At 51.1% G+C, this 12,311-nt stretch overlaps 1 protein-coding gene across 24 annotated transcripts in view; it reads left to right on the top strand.

Annotated features, from left to right (window-relative positions):
• The window catches only part of CCDC57 (coiled-coil domain containing 57), a 116,133-nt gene that overhangs the window by 34,802 nt on the left and 69,020 nt on the right, over positions 1-12,311 (top strand). For all 24 annotated transcript variants that reach the window (XR_013407510.1, XR_013407511.1, XR_013407513.1 and 21 more), the window contains 2 exons: positions 7,368-7,530; positions 7,966-8,097. Coding sequence is in view for 15 of the 24 variants with exons in the window: in XM_077973399.1 (XP_077829525.1) it covers positions 7,368-7,530; positions 7,966-8,097 (295 nt within the window). In the remaining 9 variants the exon portion in view is untranslated. The remainder of the gene's footprint in view (positions 1-7,367; positions 7,531-7,965; positions 8,098-12,311) is intronic.

Genomic DNA, 12,311 nt, shown 5'->3' with positions numbered 1-12,311 from the left:
CCTGGGAAGTGGAGATTGCAATGAGCCAAAATCATGCCACTGCACTCCAGCCTGGGCGACAGAGCGAGACTCTGTCTCAAAAATAAATAAGTAAATAAATAAATAAATAAGCGTTTAGCAGCTCCCCCCACCACACTCTGTCTTTCTCCTGCCAACATGTCAGACGTGCCTTGTTTCGCCTTTGCCTTCCACCATGGTTGTAAGGGTCCTGAGGCCTCCCCAGCCATGTGGAACTGTGCGTCAATTAAACCTCTTTTGTTTATAAATTACCCAGTCTCAGGTAGTTCTTTATAGCAGGGTGAAAAAGGATGACTACGCCGTATAATCACCACTTCAGGCAAGCTACGGAATCTTCTGTCAACACACACTTCCCTCCTGCCCTCCGCAGTCAGGCCCCTGTCCCAGTGTGCTTTTTTTTTTGAGACAGAGTCCCGCTCTGTCGCCTAGGCTGGAGTGCAGTGGCACGATCTCAGCTCCCTGCAACCTCTGCCTTCCAGGTTCAAGCAGTTCTCCTGTCTCAGCCTCCTAAGTTGCTGGGACTACAGGCACATACCACCAGGCCCAGCTAATATTTTTTTGTATTTTTAGTAGAGACAGGGTTTCACCGTATTGGTCGGGCTGGTCTCAAACTCCTGACCTCAGGTGATCCACTCACCTCAGCCTCCCAAAGTGCTAGGATCACAGGTGTGAGCGTCTGGCCTTTTTTTTTTTTCCTTTTTGAGATAGAGTCTTGCTCTGTCGCCCAGGCTGGAGTGCAGTGGTGCGATCTCAGCTTACTGGAACCTCCACCTCCTGGGTTCAAGCAATTCTCCTGCCTCAGCCTCCCAGAGTGCTGGGATTACAGGTGTGAGCCACTACACCTGACCCTCCTGGTAATATTCTTTTGCCCACAGTCTTCTCTGTCTGATATTAACAGGGCTGCTTGAGCTTTTTCTGCTTGTTTCCCACCCTCTGCTTTAACTTGTGCTTCATCTTTTTTTTTTTTCTTGAGGTGGGATCTCACTCTGTTACCCAGGCTGGAGTGCGGCGGCACAATCAGGGCTCACGCTCACTGCAGGCTCAACCTCCCAGGCTCAACTCATACTTGCACTTCAGCCTCCCAAGTAGCTGGGACTATAGGCACATACCATCACACCCAACTAATTTTTCTATTTTTGTAGAGACAGGGTTTTACCATGTTACCCAGGCTGGTCTCAAGCTCCTGGACTCAAGCCATCCTCCTGCCTTGGCCTCTCAGAGTGTTGAGATGACAGGCGCGAGCCGCCGTGCCCGGCTTGTGGGCGGCCTGTGTTTGAGTCTTCTTTTTCTAGTGTAACACTCTGCTTGTTCCTCAGGGGGTTTAGATAATTTAATTTAATGCCATTATTGATGTATTTGTATATTAGGGCTTAAATCTCCACTTACTGTTTGCTATTCTCTTCATTTTATTTTATTTATTTATTTTTTTGAGACAAGGTCTTGCTCTGTCACCCAGGCTGGAGTGCAGTGGTGCAATCTTAGCTCACTTGCAGCCTTAACCTCCCAGGTGGGTTCAAGCGATCCTCCCACCTCAGCTTCCTGAGTAGCTGGGACTGCAAGCGTGTGCTGTGATGCCTGCTTAATTTTTTGGTATTTTTGGTAGAAACGGGGTTTCGCTTTGTTGCCCAGGCTGGTCTCGAACTCTTGGATTCAACTGATGGGCCCACCCCAGCCTCCCAAAAGTGCTGGGATTGCAGGCATGAGCCACCGTGCCCGGTCTATTTGCGTTCTATTATCCTCATCTGTTCTTTGTTTCTTTTTCTCTGCTTTTAAAAAAATCCATTGAATATATTTTAGAATTTCATTTTATTTCCAGTTTTCTTATTATATAAACCTCTTTGTCTTACGTGTTTAATGGTTGTTCTGAGATTTATAAGATATACAGTCTTTGTTTAATATTTACCACTCTATGTATAATATAAAACTCTTCAATTTCTGCTTGTGTTCAAGGAATGACCTCTGTTTCTGCTACTTCTTCCTTTTTTTTTGAGAGACGGAGTCTTCCTCTGTTGCCCAAGCTGGAGTGCAGTGGCACGATCTCGACTCACTGCAACCTCCGCCTCCTGGGTTCAGGCGATTCTCCTGCCTCAGCCTCCCAAGTAGCTGGGATTACAGGCGCCCACCATCGCACCCAGTTAATTTTTGTATTTTTAGCAGAGACGAGGTTTCACTATCTTGGCTAGGCTGGTCTCAAACTCCTGACCTCATGATCTACCCGCCTCGGCCTCCCAAAGTGCTGGGATGACAGGCGTGAGCCACCGTGCCCAGCCTCCTCTTCCTTTTTACTATGGTTTTCTTTTTTTTTTTTTGAGACGGAGTCTCGCTCTGTCGGCCTTTTTTTTTTTTTTTTTGAGACGGAGTCTCGCGCTGTCGCCCAGGCTGGAGTGCAGTGGCACGATCTCGGCTCACCGCAAGTTCCGCCTCCCGGGTTCACGCCATTCTCCTGCCTCAGCCTCCCGAGTAGTGGGACCACAGGCGCCCGCCACCTCGCCCGGCTAGTTTTTTTGTATTTTTTAGTAGAGACGGGGTTTCACCGTGTTAGCCAGGATGGTCTCGATCTCCTGACCTCATGATCCGCCCATCTCGGCCTCCCAAAGTGCTGGGATTACAGGCGTGAGCCACCGCGCCCGGCCTTACTATGGTTTTCTTATATTTTATGTAAGGGGAATCATTATATTTGCTTTGATCAGACTATCCTTTATAAAAATAAAAACGAGAAAGAAAAAGTTTTATACCTTTTCTAATATTTTTTTCTGATGTTCTTCATTTTTTACAAATCAGATGTAAGGTTTCCGCATGGTATTATTTCCCTTCAGCCTCAGCCCTTCCTTTAATATGCCTTGTGGTGCGGATGTGCTGCTCAGGAATCATCTCAGCTTTTGTTTGTCTGAAACTTTGTCTCCGTATTTTTGAGGAGCATCTTCACTAGATGAGAAATTCTAGGTTGACAATGTTTCCTTTCATAGGTGAAAGGTATTTGGTTGTGTGACTACACTCCAGCCTGGGCAATAGACCAAGACTCTGTCTAAAAAAAAAAATTACCGGTCGGGCGTGGTGGCTCACACCTGTAATCCCAGCACTTTGGGAGGCCAAGGCAGGTGGATCATTTGAGGTCAGGAATTGGAGACCAGCCTGACCAACACGGTGAAACCCCGTCTCTACTAAAAATACAAAAAATTAGCTGGGCGTGGTGGTGGGTGCCTGTAATCCCAGCTGCTCTGGAGGCTGAGGTGGGAGAATCACTTGAACCCAGGAGGTGGAGGCTACAGTGAGCCGAGATGGTGCTACTGCACTCCAGCCTGGGCGACAGAGCGAGGCTCGGTCTCAAAAAAAAAAAAAAAAGGAATAGTACCAATGCTGAAATAAACATGTTGTAATAATGTTCTTAGCTCTTCCTTCCAGCATTCTTTTTTTTGTTGTTAAATACTGCCACTGACTGAAATTAAATAGTATGTATTATTATCTTCAAGAAAGCACACTTAGTTTTACGTATTACTTGTGTATGTAGAAAACGCTCATAATACAAACTAACACAGAAGAAAAGAAACGTGATAAAGTTCTCAACTTTTTTTTTTCTTTTCTTTTTTTTGAGATGGAGTCTCACTCTGTCGCCTAGGCTGGAGTGCAGTGGCACAATCTCAGCTCACTACAACCTCCACCTCCTGGGTACAAGCAGTTCTCCTGTGTCAGCCTCTAGAGTAGCTGGGATTACAGGCATGCGCCACTACACCTGGCTAATTTTTGTATTTTTAGTAGAGACGGGGTTTCACCATGTTGGCCAGGCTGGTCTTGAACTCCTGACTTCAGGTGATCCACCTGCCTTGACCTCCCAAAGTGGTGGGATGACAGGTGTGAGCCAACGCACCTGGCTTACATTCTCAACTCTTGATTCCAATGTTCCTTCTTTGTTAAACTCTTCCATTCACTGAAAGAAAACAGCACATATTGCAATAGACTTTTTTATACATTTAATTTCTCTCCTTATTGTGTGCATGGTTGCCTTTAAATCTCTGAACTGATTTTAATGACTGCTTAAATGTATTTGTCTAATTCCATCATATCTTTATTTCTGAGTCTGTTTCTATTGGCTGATTTTTCTACTGGAGAGAGCTACATTTCTTTTTTTTTTTTTTTTTTTTTTTTTTGAGACGGAGTCTCGCTCTGTCGCCCAGCCCAGGCTGGAGTGCAGTGGCGCGATCTCGGCTCACTGCAAGCTCCGCCTCCCGGGTTCACGCCATTCTCCTGCCTCAGCCTCCCGAGTAGCTGGGACTACAGGCGCCCACAACCGCGCCCGGCTAATTTTTTGTATTTTTAGTAGAGACGGGGTTTCACCGTGGTCTCGATCTCCTGACCTTGTGATCCGCCCGCCTCGGCCTCCCAAAGTGCTGGGATTACAGGCGTGAGCCACCACGCCCGGCCGAGAGCTACATTTCTTTTGTACTTCCTTGCCCATCTGGTTAAGTGTTCACTGGATGTCAGACATGGTGAATATGATGTTGGCGAGGGTCTGGATTTGGCTGTGGTGTTTTTTGTTTGGCTGCAGTTAGTATTTACGTGGCAGCTTGACCCTTTTGAGACTTTTTAAAAATCGGTGCAAGGGCAGGTGGGGCAGGTCTAGAGAAGCCTTTTCTTTTTTTTCTTTTTTTTTTTTTTTTTTTTTTTGAGACGGAGTCTTGCTCTGTCACCCAGGCTGGAGTGCAGTGACCGGATCTCAGCTCACTGCAAGCTCCGCCTCCCGGGTTTACGCCATTCTCCTGCCTCAGCCTCCCGAGTAGCTGGGACTACAGGCGCCCGCCACCTCGCCCGGCTATTTTTTTTTTGTATTTTTTTTTTTTTTTTTTTAGTAGAGAAGCCTTTTCACCAGGGCTGACTCAGCACCATGACTCTCCCAGACCCCACTGCGTGCCCTGGAGAGAGAGCTCCAAGGACGCTCCGCCGGCCGCCCTGTCGAGCTCTGGGAATTAGTGCACACGGAGCTCCCTGCTGGCTGCTCCGTTCCCACGAGTTGCTCTTGGTCCAGCCCGTGTGGGCTTCTCCTGTGTATTTGCATGTGACTGTCAGCCACAACTTCTAGGAGATCCCTGCACAGATTCCAATCCCAGGATCCCCTCCTTTCTGCCACTCTGCCTCACCACTTCAACTACTTCAGCTTCTCCAAACTCCAATCTTTGTCTTCTCCTCAGCAAGAACACCGTGCTCTGCGTGGTTCACCGTCCCTGTGGGGATCCGGAAGGGCCTGTGGAGAGAAGCCGGGAGGCAAGTGGGTCCATCTCGTGAAGACCTTCTCTGAGGGGTCTGGGCCCCGCACTGCTCGTGTGTTCATCGTTCACTCTGTGAAAGCCATGCCCCGTTTTCTGCCCAGTGTCCCATTTGTTTGAAGTGGGAAGATAGATGTGGTGACAGCTGCTGTGTCATGTTAAATATTTATTTATTTTTGCAGTTACAGGGATTTAAAAATGTATGTGTGGGGCCAGGCGCGTTGACTCACGCCTGTAATCCCAGCAGTTTGGGAGGCTGAGGCGGGTGGATCACGAGGTCAGGAGATCGAGACCATCCTGGCTAACACGGTGAAACCCCGTCTCTACTAAAAATACAAAAAATTAGCCGAGCGTGTTGCCAGGCACCTGTAGTCCCAGCTACTTGGGAGACTGAGTCAGGAGAATGGCATGAACCTGGGAGGCGGAGCTTGCAGCGAGCTGAGATCACGCCACTGCACTCCAGCCTGGGTGACAGAGCCAGACTCAGTCTCAAAAGAAAAAAAAAGTATGTGTAGCCGGGCGTGGTGGCTCACACATGTAATCCCAGCACTTTGGGAGGCCAAGGTGGGCAGGTGGCTTGAGCCCAGGAGTTTGAGATCAGCCAGGGCAACATGGCGAAACCCTGTTTCTATAACAGATACAAAAATTAGCTAGGCGTGGTGGTATGCACCCGTAGTCCCAGCTACTCGAGAGGCTGAGGCAGGAGGACTACTGGAGCCCAGGAGGTAGAGGCTGTACTGAGCCAAGATCACGCCACTGCACTCCAGCCTGGGTGACAGAGCAAGACTCTGTATCAAAAAAAAAAAAAAACCATAAAAATAATTAAACAAAAACAAGAACACATTGTGTATAAATTACCACAAACTTAGCAGCTTAGCTACTTTAAACACCCATTTATTATCTCAGGTTCTGGGTCGAGGGCCTAGGCAGGGCTCAGCCCTTCCCGGCTCAGGGTCTCTCCAGGCTAGAATCAATGATGGCCGGGCCTGCGTCTCCTTGGAGGCCCAGGGCCCCTTCCAGACTCACCCAGCTGTTGGCAGAATTCAGTCCCTGCAGCTGTGGGGCCGAGGCCTCCATTCCCTCGCTGGCTGACAGCCAGGGCACTCTCCACCCTAAAGGCGTCCTCAGCCCTGGCCACACAGCCCCTCCAGGGACCCTCTCACAACATGATGGCTCCATTGCTATCATTCAAACTCCCTGAAGTTTACCGGTGCGATGAAGCCAGCAGGAGAGTCTCCCTCCCATGCAGAGCCTTCCCACCGTCTCTGCGTCACTGCCTCGGACAGGAGGAACCTCTCCCCGCCACAGGATCACCCACAGCCTGGAATTCTGCCCCCAACGTGTGGCCCCACGGCCTTCTGTCCCAGAGTTGCTGGTGTCAGGCCTAGTCCCCGTCCAGTTTTTGTTCTTTTTCCCCTGTAGACTTTTCTTTTGTCCTTCGTACTGTGACGTTTCCCCTTACTGTGTGCGTGTGGGGTCTCTAGAGCTCTCTGAAGGCTGGCGTCTGCTCTGTCCTGGTGGACCTGCCCCGTCCTGGTGGACCTGCCCCGTCCTGGTGGACCTGCCGCTTTCCATCCTGGGTGGCTTCCTCCCTCCGTTCTGATCTAAGATGCTGGTCTTCTGGAGGAAGCCCCCGGGTTCCTGTGTTCCCACCCCTCTGTCCCTTTGCGCTCGCTCCGGGGGCTCTCCCAGCCCTGCCCGCCCCGTGGCTGGGTCCACCCTGCTCTGCTTGCTTTCGTAGCTCCGTTCCTTTGTGCATAACCAGTTTATGATGTTTTAAGGTTGTTGCTTTCCTCCCTCTCTTCCCGCGTGCTGGTTCTTCTGATTTGTGCGCATCCCCCTCATCCATCCCCTTCCTCCATGGTGTTGGGTTTTCTCCGGCGTCCGGCCATCCTTGGCGCCTGCTCATCTTCGTATTGGGCACCCCCGTGTGCCCATCCACAGGAGCCCAGAGCACGTCAGGCCAGTGCAGGCCGCGCGAGAGCAGGAGGGACAGCAGCAGCCCTGCCTTTCCCGTCGTGCCTCTACTTTTCCTGTGGAATGCTTCCTCCTCGGGAAGCATTAATGCTGGGCGGTTGGACATGTCCTTAGGTACAAGCAACAGCTGTCCCTGGCGGTGGAAAGGGAGCGGAGCCTGGAGCGTGATCAGGTGCAGCTGGGCCTGGACTGGCAGCGCCGCTGTGACGACATTGAAAGGGACCAGATCCAAAAGTCAGAGGCCCTGATTCAGGGTCTGACCACGGCAAAAAGTCAGGTGTGTGCGGCCACCAGGGTCTGGGGCCTTCTCGGCGCCTCTGCAGAGGTGGGGCTGGGCAGGACGGGTCTGGTTCTCACCAAATGGTTCTTTAAATTTGAAAACACTAAACCTCACTGAGCAGTATGCTGTGTAGCAACAAAAATTACAGTAATAAAAATGCGCCCCGCCTGTCCACCCACCTTGACTTTCTTGCATAAGCGGTTTCTGTAGCTGGCCAGCCTCGGGTTTAAGTAGCGTTGCATGATCCCATGATCCCTGCTGGCCTGCAAGGACAGCCAGGGGTGTGGGTGGCGGGAAGGGTTTGGCGGCCTGGCCACAGTGGGGAGCCTGGTGCTCTGAGCATCTCCCACCTATGTGTGCTGTTGGAGCCTCAGCAGGCATGGGAGCTGCCCCGTCATCCACACAGGGACTGAGTCCCAGCGTTGTTCCCAGGTTGCTGCCAAGCTGCAGGAGACAGAGCGGGCGCTACGGGAGCAGGAGGTGGTGCTGAAGGCCGTGACCCTGGAACGAGACCAGGCCGTGCAGGCCCTGAGGATGCATGGGCTCCCCGGACCAGGGGCGCAGGTGAGAGTGCCCAGCCTGCTCTTTGAAACTTTGCTCAACAGCAGCAGTGGGAAAATAGGACCGGATCCCCAAATCCTACCAAGACTGGAGTTAAGTCTTTCAGTTGTGTTCTTTTTAAATGACCTGTTGCACAAACAAGGGTAAGTCAGAAGCTTGAGAGAGTTAAGGTGAACTCAGGCTTCTTTGTATCTTTCATGTTCGAAAGCTTTAAAAATCCCAAATCCAAATATTACGAGATAGCAGACGTTCATGTGAGTTTGTTCTTATGGTATTGCCTGAGGACCGTCACAGCAGGTCATTTTATGCTAGGAATCTGTCATCGCCGCTCCTGATTTTGTTGGGCAGTGACGTTAGTGGTCAGTAGTTAAGTACTCATCCTATGCCAGGGTTTGCCCTTAGGCCTTGACATCCCTCCACTCATTTCATCTTGGAGGTTGGCACCATGTCCACTGAGACATAGGGACACTGAGGAGCTTGCCTGAGCTGTCACAGCTCATCAGAGCAGAGCTGGGTCCACAGGCAGACGGGAGTGGGGTGCAGGGCTGTAGGAGGCTGGGGGCAAGCACAGAGGGCTCAGCATGGGAGGACTGCCCTAGGCCTGCAGACGGCTTTTCTTTTTCCGTGGGGTGTGGTACATGCAGTAGAATGCGCAGGCCTGGAGTGCACAGGTCAGTGCAGTCGACACGTTAGTGTGCCCAAGCACCCTTACCGCAACACAACCCCCGCAACAAGACCACTGCAACAAGACCACCCCGAGTCCCTGCCCCCTGCTGGTCCCACCTCCCTGCACAAAGCCGCCGCTGGTGCGCATTCTCTCCTGTTTGATTCGCTTCTCTGCCTGAGGCTTGGCTTGTCATGAAGGGCCTAGATGGGCAGGGCTTCCTCCAAGAGTGCCAAGGCAGCCTAGTGTACTTAGGACTCAGATCCTAACTGGTATGAAGATTGTTCCTAGCTCGTCCTTCATTCATGTGGTTTTTACTCATTTGTTTTGAGACAGGGTCTCGCTTTGTCACCCAGGCTGAAGTGCAGTGGTGCAATCTCAGCTCACTGCAATCTCCTCCTACCCCTAGGCTCAAGCAATCCTCCCGTCTCAGCTGCCCAAGTAGCTGGGACCACAGATGCGCATCACCATGCCTGGCTAATTTTTGGAGTTTGTTTGTTTGTTTTTAGACAGAGTTTCGCTCTTGTCGCCCAGGCTGGAGTGCAGTGGCGCGATCTCGGCTCACTGCACCACCACCCCCGCCACCACCTGGGTTCAAGTGATTCTCCTGCCTCAGCCTCCCAAGTAGCTGGGATTACAGGCATGAGCCACCGCACCTGGCCTATTTTTTTTTTTTTTTTTTTGAGACGGAGTTTTGCTCTTGTTGCCCAGGCTGGAGTGCAATGGCGTGATCTCTGCTCGCCGCACCCTCTGCCTCCCAGGTTCAAGTGATTCTCCTGCCTCAGCCTCCTGAGTAGCTGGGACCACAGATGCGTACCACCATGCCCGGCTAATTTTTTGCATTTTTAGTAGAGATGGGGTTTCTGCATGTTGGTCAGGCTGATCTCAAACTCCTGACTCAGGTGATCTGCCTGCCTCAGCCTCCCAAAGTGCTTGGATTACAGGTGTGAGCCACCACGCCTGGCTAATTTTGTATTTTTAGTGGAGATGGGGTTTCTCCATGTTGGTCAGGCTGGTCTCGAACTCCCGACCTCAGGTGATCTGCCTGCCTCAGCCTCCCAAAGTGCTGGGATTACAGGCATGAGCCACCATGCCCAGCCTGGTTGTTAATCTTAACTTTAGCCAAGACAAATGCCAATTCAGTTACTTACCTAGGGATGGGTCTCAGGCTGAAGACTGCTCTCTTAACAGACAAGCAAGCCCTGCCTCAGCTCTTCTGCCAATATTGTACAGCAAAATAAACTTTAAATCTTGACCAAATTTGGGGAGATCGGATTCTCTGGAGAGGGTGCTCCCAGACCTCGGCAAATTGTCCTGTTGGTTTGAGCCATAAAGTTAGCTCATTCCAGTACCAAGTACCGATAGGAGTTTTGTCAAAGGTCAGAGGCGTCTCCACTCAGAATCTCCCTGTGGTTACCAAAGTGTGAACCCAGAAAATCTTAAGACAGATCTCAGTTAATTTAGAAGGTTTATTTTGCAAAGATTGAGGACGCACACCCCTGACACAGCCTCAGGAGGTCCTGATGACATGTGCCCCAGGTGGTCAGAGCACAGTTTGGTTTTATACATTGTAGGGAGACGTGAGTCATCAATCAACATGTGTGAGATGAACAGTGGTTCCGTCTGGAGAGGTGGGACAACTTGAAGTGGGGAGAGGGCTTCCAGGTCATAGGTAGGTAAGAGACAGATGGTTGCATTCGTTCGAGTTTCTGATGAGCCTCTCCAAAGGAGGCAGTGAGATGTGCATTCACCTCAGTGAGCAGAGGGTGACTGAATAGAATGGGAGGCAGGTTTGCCCTGAGCAGTTCCCAGCTTGACTTTTCCCTTTAGCTTAATGGTATTTTCCTTTCACACTGCCGAGCCCTCTGAGCCTTGCTTGCCGCTGTGGCGGGAATGCTCAGCCGGTGAGGCCATGCAGCCAGCACCCTCAGCGCATCCTAGGACAGAGCCTGGTAAGCCTGTGGGCACTCGGTATCCCAGTCTGTAGCTGGCCAGGTCGAGCGCGGCCTTCAGCGGTCTGCCGCTCATGTGACTGTTTCTCCAGGAGAATTCTTTCTTCATTTTGGTTCTACCGCAAATATTTTCCCATATCATTACAGTTCTTCACAAACAGAATCTAAATGTCTGCATATTTTATCAAGTGGCCACACCGTAACGCACCTAGCAATTTTCTCACCAATGGTCCTTCATGTTGTTCACCAGTGTTATCACAGCACTGCGGTGGGCAGTTTACTGTCTCCGTTTCTGAACTGCCAGTTGAGGTTCACGTTCTGTTTGCATTATCTCCACTCTTAAGCATGGCGTGTGAAGCTCTCCTCCTGGGAGCCCAGGCCGGCTGGCCTTGCTGCTGAGCATGGAGGAGCCAGTGGGCCAGGGAGTCAGAGCACCCTGGGAAGGGGTCCAGGTCTTGCTTCAGGCTTGTGTTCGCGGAGCGCGGAGCAGGGAGCAGGCTCTGCATCCCTCAGGGTGGCTCTGCAGAAGAGGAAGCTGTGCCTTTTGCACACATCTTGGCTGGACTCATGGTTGAGCTGGGCCAGAGCCCTGGGACTGTGTTTCCCTCTCCGGTATCCGGGGTCTGTGCTGGTGTCTGGAAGCAGGTGTTTCCTCTAATGTGGCTGCTGTTCTAGTTGTTCACAGCCAGAGGGAAAGACTCATAGCGGCGAGTCCCTCCTGGTCGGAGGCAGAAGTGCCCTCACCTTTGGTTAGAGAAGGACACTCCCTCACCCCAGAACCGGGTGGGTGGGGCCTGTCTCTCCTCCTGCACCAGAGCCACCTCGCCTCGTTGTCCTCCCACCTTGGTGGCTCCTTGTGAGGTCTGTCATCCCTATGCCTGCCCTTTGGCCCGAGTGTAACATGTCTCTTTTCTCTGGTTGCTTTTAGAGTTTCCATTTTGTCGCTGATTTTTCAGCAATTTGATTGTGCAATGCTCTCTGGTATGATTTTCTTTCTGTTTATGCTGCTTAGGCTTCACTGAGCTTCGTCATCTGTGATGTACGGTTTTCATCGCATTTGTAATGTGTTTGGCCTTGTTGTAGACGCGTCTCCTGCCTTCATGTTCGTCTGGGCTCCTGGTTCCTTGTGCAGCTTGTTTCTGGTCTCAGAGCTCTGCTCATTTTTCCTCCTTTGGCCCCTTTCCATCTGAGTTTCAGTTTGGGTATTTTCTGGTGCCTGGTGTTTATATTCACTACCTTTTCTTCTGCGTGCTCCGAACCTGCTGTTCATCCTATTCAGTGGATGTTTGACTGTACTAAAGTGTACATAACGCACAGCTGGCCGCTTTATTTTTTGGTGCACCGTTCAGCAGCATGAAGCTCATTCACACGGAGATGCAGCCATCACACCACCCTTTCCAGAACGTTCTCATCTTCACAAACTGAAGCTCTGTCCCCGAGAAACACGGGCTCCCCCTCCCCACCCCCAGCCGCAGCACCCCCATTCCACTTTCTGCCTCTGTGGATTTGACACTCTAGTGACCGCAACAGTATGGAAGGCTTCAGGAATTTGAGTGTCATATTTGCACCTCTGTCAGGCCAGAAAGGAGGGATATCACAAC

Source organism: Macaca mulatta, chromosome 16, assembly GCF_049350105.2.
Source record: "Macaca mulatta isolate MMU2019108-1 chromosome 16, T2T-MMU8v2.0, whole genome shotgun sequence".
NCBI classification, from domain to species: Eukaryota; Metazoa; Chordata; class Mammalia; order Primates; family Cercopithecidae; genus Macaca; species Macaca mulatta.
This window is presented reverse-complemented; position numbering and strand designations above follow the sequence as displayed.